Raw genomic sequence first — 11573 nt, 5'->3', positions numbered from 1 at the left:
TTCATAAGAAGGAAGCATAATTAGTAGGGAAGCTTCATAATACTCATAAAGAGAAGAAAAAAAAACTAATTATGATGTAATTTAAAAAATTTTAAAATCATGTTAATATCAATATACTCTTTATATTAAATTGATCCCAAAATATTTTTTATTTTGACTAATATTTGATGGTATTTACCCGATCAATTCATGAAAAAATTATTATATCAAGAATGCTGATGCAGTTTTGCATCAATACTTCAATCATGACATGTCAAGTGTACAGACAAACCTACTCATGTATTAAATAAATTTTTTTATTAATATAGGCCTGTTTGTAGCAAGTTTCTTATTAAAGTCCTAATACGAACTGTATCGTATCGACACACTTGATGCAAAAATTGCCGAATTTGGAATCCGAGGGAAGGCTATTATCGTAAAATTATCCTTTTTAAAAGGGAGGGTACACGCGGCGGAAGAGCAGAGCAGGCGAGAGATACAGAATCCCGAGTTCGTGTAAGTTCTCTGCACTCCCATTAGGGCTTTTGCTGTCCCTTCTCAGACCAATCTCGAAGGTGGAGGAGAGAGAATGGCGAGTTACAGGGCGGAGGACGACTATGACTACTTGTTTAAGCTTGTGCTGATCGGTGATTCCGGTGTCGGCAAGTCTAATCTTCTCTCTCGGTTCACGAGGAATGAGTTCAACCTGGAATCCAAATCCACCATCGGTGTGGAGTTCGCCACCAAGAGCTTGAATGTCGACGGCAAGATTATTAAGGCTCAAATTTGGGACACTGCCGGTCAGGAAAGGTCTTTCTCTCCTCTCTACTCTCTCCTCTCTATCTTCTATCGTTCTATTTAGTGGCACCTTGAGTAGATATGCTAACATTTCTAAGATCAGATCTATTCATTTTGTTTTTTGTGTTGGCTGGAGTGGTGTTTGAAAGGAAATTTATGATCCAACTATCTAGTCATTCTTTGTTTGAATTAAACTTATGACTTGAGCTTGGTCTGTCCTCGGTTGCGCCAGCTGTAGATCTGATCTGAAAGTACTAAAATATATCTGTCAATGCATGTGCATTCGTATATGTAATGCATGCTGTTATATATTTATATCTATGTATACATATTTATGTTATTTAAATGTTTGACGTTATCTTATATTGGACTAAAAAGTATTCATAAGATATTTAGAATCATTTGAAAATTGATTGGGGTATTAGGTTGCGTCCAAATCTGGTCAAAACTGATGAACCAGGCTTGGCTTAAATGAAGATAGTATAATCTGCTAGATTTTGGATCAAATGGATTTGATCCAATATTGAGTTGCGGTCGAATGGGCTCATGATTAGGTTGTTCACAGCCAATCTTCAGATTGGCACTATGGATTTCACCTTTGTAATTTAGATCTGATTTTGTTTCTGCTTGTTGTAATTTTTGTTTAAAAGTTTGGTCTTTGAGTTAAGTTAGTTTTAGTTGGTGCCATTGGAGAAATATCTTGTTCTTGATTATTTCTTTCAATTAGTTAGAAAATGTGGAATGGATTCTTGTCTTAACTTGTTATGGTAACTGAATTACTAGATTGGATCTTGATTATTTTTAATCTAGGCTATTTATCTCACCTTGCAGCTTTATTCTAGCTTGTTTTGGTTTTATGGGTTGTTTTAGTGAGTAAATTGTTTACTTACGTGATACTTATTGTGTGCTTAATCTGTAGACAAAATTCTTACGTTGAAAAACCTTTTGTTCATTTCCTTCACAAGCTCATCACACTTGTATTTCTTTTCCATGGGTTGCTTTTACAATGAATTTAAAGTAACCCATTAAGGATCAACTAGAGAAGTTAAGCTTCCATTTGATTTTGCTGTGCTTTTCAAATTACAAGTGTGTGAATTTATAAGAAATATGTATTTTCAAGGGAATTCATCTAGAATGCATCATGTTTGGAGTATTTTAATTAGCTTATCAAATTAAGATAATTTTTGACAAATATAGAAAACAAATACAAAAAACACTTGTAAAGTGGGCACAAGAAATTACATGATAATTTTTGCACAAATATGACAATACAAGAAATTACATGATAATTTTTGCACAAATATGAATTGGAAACTCCTAACAATGGAGTTCCAAAAGGAAGACAAGATAGTGGTGCTTCGCGGTGACCTTAGTTTGTGCAAGGCCTTGGTGACGCACAAGTCCATGGATAGGACAATACATGACACAGGGTTGGATTGTTGATCGAGTTGCATAGCATTGAAGAGACACATAATACTGAGTTGGCAAAGATTCCGAGTTCGATTCAACAACTTTTGCAACAATTTGTAGAAGTTTTCTAGTTGGCACGTAGATTGCTGTCTCGGAGAAAACACAAGCATGCAATAATCGTAAGACCGAGGGTTTCTCCCATCCGCGCGTGCCATTGCTACCCCAGAGTTTCATTTCAACGTTAACATATCTGGTTGATTCATCTTTTTGAAGAGGAGTCGATCAAATTAAGGAGGTGGAGTCTAAGCTTCATGTAAACATAAAAGATCCGTTGACGACGCTTTACGATGATCCAAAAAAATACCATTATCATTCTTTGTGGAAGTTATAGAAGTGCCTTATATGAAAATTTTGGGAATACAATGTGTTTGGCATCAGAAATTGAGACATTGTTGTGGCTTACAAGTGCAGAGTGGATGACTACAATGTCAGAACATTTTAACATGGATTGAGTTAACAGTGTAAAGCATATTCTCAAGTATTTTACAAAAAGAACTATGTCTCACTTCGAGCATTGAGAAATCTCATTTGTATGGTAATACAAATATGCAAATGTTGTATTTGCAAGAATTCAAGGGACATGGTACATCTATGGGTAGGCTCAATTTCTAATGCAGTTGTTGATGCCGTCAAAGGCAATGGATCAGTCCAGGTCCGTTCAGTGGGAGCACTAAAGGTGCTGCAATTAATCAAAGATTGGAAGAAATTGTGCACATCAAGAATATGGTTATACCTATATATTATGTTTTATGCATTGAGCACTTCTGAGGAGAGATGAAGGTATGGAATTTCTCTTGGAGCCTCTTGAGTTAAAAGAAGTGTAATATGAATCTGCAGATGCGAAAGAAGTGCTGATTAAATGAAAAAGATTGCGAGATCATAACGCAATGTGGGAGCTATACGACTTATTCCAACAACAAATTTTTCTCTTCCACCTCGAGGACAAGGTATATATACATATACTGGGTTTAGAAAATGTTAGGCCGACATATAATTAGGGTAATATTTTGGGAGAGATAGCCTACCTCTCTTGTTGTAGGTATTTATCTTTTATGTATTCAAGATTATATCATTTTGATTTAGTACTGACAAAATATAATATATTATTTTTGCTCTAATCCCGGCGGAAACTTATCTTGTTCCTATCAAATTCCACTAAATGCTCAAACTCCATCACTTTTCAAGTAGGTGGTAAAATCCGCTTACTATTGCAAGTCAAACTCCATCACTTTTCAAGTAGGTGGTAAAATCTTCTTAACTCGTATTCTCTTTAACTTGTAATAATGAATTACTTGGGCCCTCTTTGGGATCACTTTCCGTTTTATATTTTTTGTTTGTTTTCTTTTTGTTTTATATTTTAAAAAAATACATTTGGTACTATTATTATTATTTTTTATTTTTAAAAACAAAAAAAATGTTTGGTTATGTATTTTCTACAATAACAAGAACAACCAAGCCTTTATCCCACTAAGTGGGGTCTGGTACATGAATCCGTTTTCTCCATTGTGTCTTATTGAGTGTCAAATTTTCATTGAGATCAGTTTACACACACACCTTTTTTTAAAAATATTTAAACGTAAGGGTCTTTACATACAAATGACATATTTCTTATGTATTTAAATATATGCCACTTAAACTTTTCTTCTTACATTTATGCCATCCTGCTCTTTCTTATCACAAATTCATCTTTTAGCATTCTCAACATTTATCCAGAACATGAACTAAATGTGATGTTTGGCCTGATGGGTGATGAAATATAAAATCAAGAAAGAACAATTTTCATAAAGTTGAAGTTGTTCTAATGGGTGATGAAATATGAAATCAATATCTCAAAGAGCAGGGATATCTTAATGTAGTGTATAGATTTCAGTTTGCTGCCCAAAGCATCAACAGTTTCGACCAATGCAGAGGCTATAGTCGTCGGGATGGAGGCTAGCGTGTCATAGAACGATTGAGCTTGACCTTCATGTGAGACTTGTTGATGACACAAAACGATTGAGCTCGATGAGAAACAAAAAAATGCAAAGCGGCAATGGGAAACCTGGATGTGTCGCCGACCAAAGAAGTTGTGGGGGAGCAGGGCCGAAGGATCACCAAGGGGGAGCTTGGTCGAAGGAGCGAAGAAGGGAAGGTGTTTTTCCTCTTTTAAAACGAGTCCCTTGTGTTTAAAAATGAATATTTGAAACACAAAGAAAAATGACAAATAAGCAAAGTTTTTCTATTTGTTTTCTATTTTTTGTTTTTTTTAAAATGATCCCAAATAACCCCTTATCCTATAAATTTTTATTTCACAGGTTACAAAATCCAACTTTTCAATACAAGAAATGTCTTTTTGAATAGTATTCCATTGTTTTGGTGGTGATTAAGGCTAACTAATCTCTATAAATACAAGATTGAAATACGTAATATGAATTACTTACAAAGCTCTTTTATAGAGATTGCAAGAGAGAGGCCACCAGGAAATCTCTTTTGGAGTTTGATGAACAATTTGATCCTCCTTCAACTTTTCTCAAAATGAAACCAATTAAGCTCTAAAGATAATGGGGTAGATACAAGAGAGGTGTTGAGGCCAAAATAACCTCCACTGGATTTTCAAAGGAGACAAAAAATTCACTGGCGGACCATAATAAAGAGAGTTGTCTTTGATGGTTTGGTCCCATTAAAAGTTGCCATCTGTAATCCGGTTTGGAGAGTATATGTTTTAGATTCGATTTATGTTAACAAAAGCAGGATTGACCTAAAAATAATTGGGCATATTGTATAAAAACGATCTTAATTCATTAGAATTAAATGAAAATATGACACTCAATAGGATGCAATGGAGAAAATGATTCATGTAACTGACCCCACTTAGTAGGATAAAGGCTTGTTGTTCTTGTTGTTGCACAAAGTTCGGTGGACAATTTCATAAACTTGTCAAAGGGTTTGATAGACAATAAGGAAGACATCGGGCTTACTAAACTTCAACAAAGGGACCTGAAATCGTTTATGCTCTTGGATTCAAAGTGGGGATTGCTCTAAATGACTTACTACCACAAGTCAAATTGTCTTAGTCCTCTAATAGATGGGAAACTTTCACAACATAGGGTCTCTTTAACATGATGGCAAGCAAAACACTCATCTTTCACGGGTTAGACAACTTAATTTTCAAAACTAAGAAATATCTTCCTCCAAAATTTTCCTATAATTTGGTGGTGATTAAGGCAACAATTAGTTTAAATAGTCTCTACAAATACAAGATTCAAATGTGTAACTTATTTTGCATATGGAATCCTTTTGTAGATATTTTAAGGGACTACCAAGAAAGATTTTCTAGAATTGGATGAACATTTTGATCCTCTTTCAATTCAACTCAAAATGTTGCAACTAGTTAAGCTCTAAAGTACCATGTTTAATGTAATCATTTAAAGTGGAGAATACGGGATATATATAAGAGAAGTGGTCGATGTGTCAAGCTTGTTAAAGGCTTTAATAGACAACTAAGGAGGCTTCAATAAAGCAATCTAAAAATGCAAAAGATTCTCCAGCATCCGCGCATAATGCCGAGCAAGATAAATAAAATTAAACTCAACAAGCTAAAATATAACCAAGTTGTTTAGAACTCTTTCTTGCCAACAAGATAAAAGATGGACATGTATGTGGGCACCCATTTGATATGCAACTGATGGTAGAGCTAGATTTTCAAGATCTTCTATAGCCTGAACAAGATACTTCAAAGCAAGCTAAAGAGGACTCTCCATTCGTTGAACAAAAAATTGTCAAATAGAAGATTTGATCAAACTTATTAAGCCTTTCAGTAAAAAAAAAGAACATATTGTTGATATTATGAAATACTTGTGGGCTTGATTGTTATGCTAAACTCATAAGAAAATCTCAACTTTGATTTTCTTGTATTTTTGAAGGGAATTATTCGTCTCGAAAATATTATAATATGCTTGTTGGTTAGATTATTACGTTGAACTCCTAAGTTTTCATCTTTGATTTTTATGTTTTCTTGAAAAAAATTGTTTGCTTCAAAAAAGAAAAAAAACGATGCCTTCATCTAGAAACAAATTTTATGGAGCCGGCATTTAGCATATGCCAATTGCAGGGATCATACGAGCTACTAAGAAGAAACTCACGATAGCAACTACATGGATTGTCCAATCATTGTGGGCTTTTTCAAATCAACAATCAACAAGTTATGAGGGTGGAACTTTATGCCTCTTACATAATTGAGAATTGTTTGCTTCAAAAAAGAAAAAAAATGACGCTTTCATCTAGAAACAAATTTTATGGAGCCGGCATTTCGCATATGCCAATTGCAGGGATCATACGAGCTACTACGAAGAAACTCACGATAGCAACTACATCGATTGTCCAATCATTGTGGGCTTTTTCAAATCAACAATCAACAAGTTATGAGGGTGGAACTTTATGCCTTTTACATAATTGAATTTGAGGGATCACGCCAACTCTATCTTGCAAAGATTAAGTCAACTTTGATGCCTTCATGAGCTCGTTCATTGTGATTTTGATAAACGATAAAGTCTTGTAGATTGTCCCATATTTTTAAATGAAGTGCTCAACTAATATTGATAGGGCTGTAAATGAGCCAAGCCTTTGTTCATGTTCAACTCATTCGAAAGTATGGTTCGTGTTTGGCTCATGTTCGAAATTGTTGGCTAAGAGTTTGTTCGTGTTCAGTTCGAATTTGTTCAATATGTTTGATTTTGGCCCGTGTCAACTTGAAATGAGCTTGATTAAAAAAAAATATTATTCTAAACAATTTTTATTATAGAAAATACATATGTATGAACCAACTTTAAAGAATTACATATTCACTATCAAGCTGAAAGGATGAAAGCCTAAACAAAATGTAAAAAATATCTAGGGCCTCACTAACTGGCTTCAAGCGGAAAGAGTATTAAATAGTCATTGTTTTACTCAAAATAGTCGAAACACTAAATTAAACCAACAACACAAGTACACAAGTTGGGCTTAGGTAAACAACTAGGATTCATTGCTATAAAACCTTTCATCTAAATGAAAACAACGTAATTAAAAACTATTGTGAAACACCGTATTTCACTGGAGAAATAGTTTAAGAATTAAGATTATCACCATATTAGAAATGACAGAAACTCCTAAGAGATGAGAAGAAAAGAACTCTAGCGGCTCGAAGCCTCTACTCGAGAGATGCTGTCAAAATTTATTACAAGAGGCAAGACAAAAAAATACTAGAGATACACCAAAAGCACAAACCCTAGAAGGAACTGAAGGAAGCTTGTCGTTTCGCTCTCCTCTCACAGCTTGAAGCCTTGAACAAAAACTCGGATTTCATATGAAATAAAGGCTTTAAGCCTTAAAGGGACTATCGAGCAGCCCATAGTTGTTTGCTTAAGTGGACGACTTGGATTATATTTTATGAGTTTCTCCTACACGGCCGGATGCACTGCACGGTTTGCACCACACCGGTCCGTGAATGACAAGCCAAAACAAGTCGAATGAGCTTATAAGTTACAATAAAAAATTTAAATTATAAAATATTGATTATTTAATTATTTTGATCTAAAACGAATGGAACATGACCAAACAACTTTTTGTTTGTGTTCGAGTCATTTATAAATCATGCCTAGATTTTTTTTGTTTGTGTTCTACTCATAATCTTGTCGAGCAAATCAAATTGGAACTTTATATCGAGCCAAACACGAGCTATTTGCAAACGACGAGCTTTTCAAATAGCCCTAGACTGATCGTAGTCTTAAATGCTTTATGCAAAGTGAAAAAAAAGAAGGGAGTAGGAAAAAAAGAAAAAAAGATAGGATTAGTCTTATACATCTTGCAAAATTTTAAAGTAGTTGCTTATTTAGTATGATGGCCTGGTAACGAGTGCATTGCTGATCCTTGATATAGCCTCTGGCATCAAAAGGAAAAAAAATAACCTTTGGCATCAAATGGGGTCAACAACTTACGGGTGCCATGAGCTATACAAAAGTATTTTTTAAATGAATCCCATTATGTTTTGGATTAATTCATATTTTGCATGGAGATCCTCAAGGAAATTACACCTATCTGGTTTGGTATCTTGCTTTCATGCCATGATCCTAAACAACATAAATAAAATAAAATAAGAAAAAAAAACAAACATAAGAAAAGAGAGAAAAATAAAGTTTTCGCAAGTCTTTCTATAAGGTAGGGCACATTTTTAATATTTTCATATCAAACTCTTTTTAATTCTTTTTTATATATATTCATGCTTAGGTTGAAATCATGTTTTGCTTTGAGATCTCCCGTGAACTAACTTTCATCTTGGTTGATAGCGTGCTATGCACCAAGATCCTTATTAAACATGCATGTGTGTGAGGAATGGTCGGAGGCTATTATACGAGCCCCGAACATCCCTCAACGCTTAAAAATTCGAGTACCACATCCTACACTCGGGGAGAATCGAACCCCAGATCAGAGGGAGCTTATAACTGACAAACAGATGTCTGACCAACTGATCTGAGTATACGGTGCATATATATACAGTGTGCTCCGACCAACCCTCACCGCGTACTCAAATTAGTTGGTCAAACATCTGCTTGTCAGTTAGAGCATGAGAGATCAGAATAATTGCTATTTACCATATACGTAATGCTACAGTGTGCTCCGACCAACCCTCACCTCGTACTCAAATTAGTTGGTCAAACATTTGCTTGTCAGTTAGAGCATGATCAGAATAATTGCTATTTACCATATACGTAATGCAATTCCCAAAGCCTTGGTAACCAATGCATATCCATTGTCAAATCTATCAAAACACAAAGCATAAAACAGCTTACATACTAGTTTTAAACTTTTAATCAATTATTCAACTGAGCCAAATCAGTCCAAATTTTTGTCAAATTCAATAGAAATGATAGCACATCTCATAGTACAGTTTCTCCTTTTATTCGATTATTGGGTAAAGTTTGGTTGGGACTTTTCTACATCAAGTTTATCAAACTAGAAAGCACAAAACTGAAGAAGAAATCAGAAGTTCATTTGCCAAATTAGGACTTGGGGCCGGCTAGTCCATCAAATCTTGAAGCACTGGATATATGAACTTTTGCCATCAATTTAACTTAAATCATAAGGGTTGTGTCACTAGCACACTTCCTTTGCCAAGTACATCCAAGTAAGAGCATAAGCCATGAGCCATATTAATTTTACCTGAGTTTCGATAAATCCAGATCCGATAGTCCTTTGCTAAGTTAAGATAAAAATTTTTAAGATATGAGATCTTTTCGTTCCTTGGTCTTCGGTGGATCTTGACATGGTCTATCCTTTGAGTTTGCAAGAGCAGAAAGCATAAATAAAGGAATTTTAATTCTAATCTTGGTGGATCTAAATAATTTCTAGAGTGATTCATCATCACTTAGTCTGTTATGCTGTAGGCGTAAAGTTTTGGACTGTTGACAATATGTATTAGCTCAACAAGTTGCCGCAATTGAGTCAAATAATTGCACAATCAATGCTCAACCTTTGGCCAAACTCATTTCTGTATGGAAGCAATCACCTGCTTTCAATAAATTTCTCACTTTAAAGACGTGATGCCTAAGAAGAAGATCAATCTACAATGATGCATTCCTACATGTTGGTAGCCCAATTCACTTTTGCATTTGCTTCTGGGAACATTCCTTGCAGATCTGCCAAATGAGATCCTTAGTGTGACATCCTAGTGATTTCTAAAAAAATTGCATTTAATAGGGGAAACCAAAGATCGTCACACATACCATATTTGTTGTTGGGTATTTTTTGACCTGCATATGTGATTAACAAGTCTATATGCTCAAATTTGATGGAAATTGGTCAAACTGGTACAAGTTTCATGAAATGTCGCTAGAGTCTAAATTTATCGCTCATTTTGCCAAATAGTTTGTCTCGTGTTTGGAACAGGTTGAAACTATCTGGATATATATTAAATGTACACAGCAAGTCTCATGTAATGATTCCCGATAAATCATACTATTAAAATCTTCCCGACAGCCTCAGTGACTAGTATTATTATAGCCAACTTCAATTAACCTCTGTATTTTTTGCCGCATAAATATTTTTATGTGCAAGATGGGTGTCTTGCGCAATAGTGTCCAAATTTTAAAAAAATATTTATGTCAATAACCATACCTGCTTCTATAACTCGAGTATTGTCAATAACCATGAACAAAATTTATAAGGCCAACCATCATTATGGTTGAGTAGATCAAATCAACTATGAAGTGCTTGTTTTTATTTTCTCCTTCACAAGTTATAGACAAAGTGAATGTTGAACTATTTTTGAACACTTCCATGAAGTTTGAATATTGACATTACGTTAGTAATGGGTCTTCTTTGAGGATTTTTGGAAGCTTAAGATACTATACTCATTTTCTATTCTTTTCAAATGCCTTTTATGGTTCAATAACTTCTCAATGTTCTAGATGTATCTCTATAAGGCAATTTTGTTCTAATTGTAACACATATTGATCACACATAACTTGCTAAATTGTGTTTGGTATGAAGGGTTAATTTTTATGACAATGTTCTCTTGCAAGATCAAAAGACATACTTGTTGGGAAAATATTCTTGTAAGTTCACTATTTAGTTCTGGAAATTCATTATCAAATGCCCATTCTAATGTACTATGTTAACTAAAGTCCCTTCTTAGGCTCATATATTACTTGAATGCCTGCTTTGCGTTTTAGACCGCCACCACAGTCCTGTTTGGGGAACTGTTTTCTTGCTTGCAATGATGAGTATAAAAACAAGTGTTGGAAGCTCGCAACTTCTTCCTTTAAGATTTTTGCCCTGTTGGGATTAAAAAAATGAAATCAAATTGGTATTGAGACTGTTTTGTTTGATATTAAAGATAAGTTAATGCAACTCATGTTCAATAGATGCTACCACTTGTTTGGCCATTATAATTTTTTATTTATTCTATTATATTTTATTTTTTTTATTTTTTATTTTTTGCATATTCATCTAAATGAAAATATTCATCCAAAAATGATCTTAATTTATTAGAATTAAATGAAAATATGACACTAAATAGGACGCAATGGAGAAAAAGGATTCATGTTACACTTATTGGGATCAAGGCTTTGTTGTTGTTGTTGCATATTTATATAAACATGCTCATCTCTTCCAACACACCAATGATTTATTCAATGCATCTTAATGTTCTATATCTTTGACAATAGACTCTGATGTGTGTTGACCTCATTTTTGGTGAGGTCTAGTCACTCTGATGTGTGTTGACCTCATTTTTGGTGAGGTTTAGTCTTTCTCTTAGGGTTTGGAATCTAGCCTTAGGGATCTCCCTTTGACTATCTTAGAACCTTAGA

The 11573-nt window shown here is 34.3% G+C and overlaps 1 protein-coding gene across 1 annotated transcript in view; it reads left to right on the top strand.

The window, feature by feature from the left end:
• The first annotated feature begins 451 nt into the window (after positions 1–451).
• LOC110021662 (ras-related protein RIC2-like) overlaps positions 452–11573 on the top strand; it is a 35506-nt gene continuing 24384 nt past the window's right edge. Inside the window, exon 1 of the mRNA XM_020720246.1 lies at positions 452–789. Within this exon, the coding sequence (XP_020575905.1) occupies positions 569–789 (221 nt within the window). The 5' untranslated portion in view covers positions 452–568. The remainder of the gene's footprint in view (positions 790–11573) is intronic.

This window comes from Phalaenopsis equestris, unplaced genomic scaffold, assembly GCF_001263595.1.
Source record: "Phalaenopsis equestris unplaced genomic scaffold, ASM126359v1 Scaffold000137, whole genome shotgun sequence".
Lineage (NCBI taxonomy): Eukaryota > Viridiplantae > Streptophyta > Magnoliopsida > Asparagales > Orchidaceae > Phalaenopsis > Phalaenopsis equestris.
The sequence above is the reverse complement of the archived record's forward strand: the minus strand, read 5'-3'. Positions and strand labels throughout refer to the sequence as shown.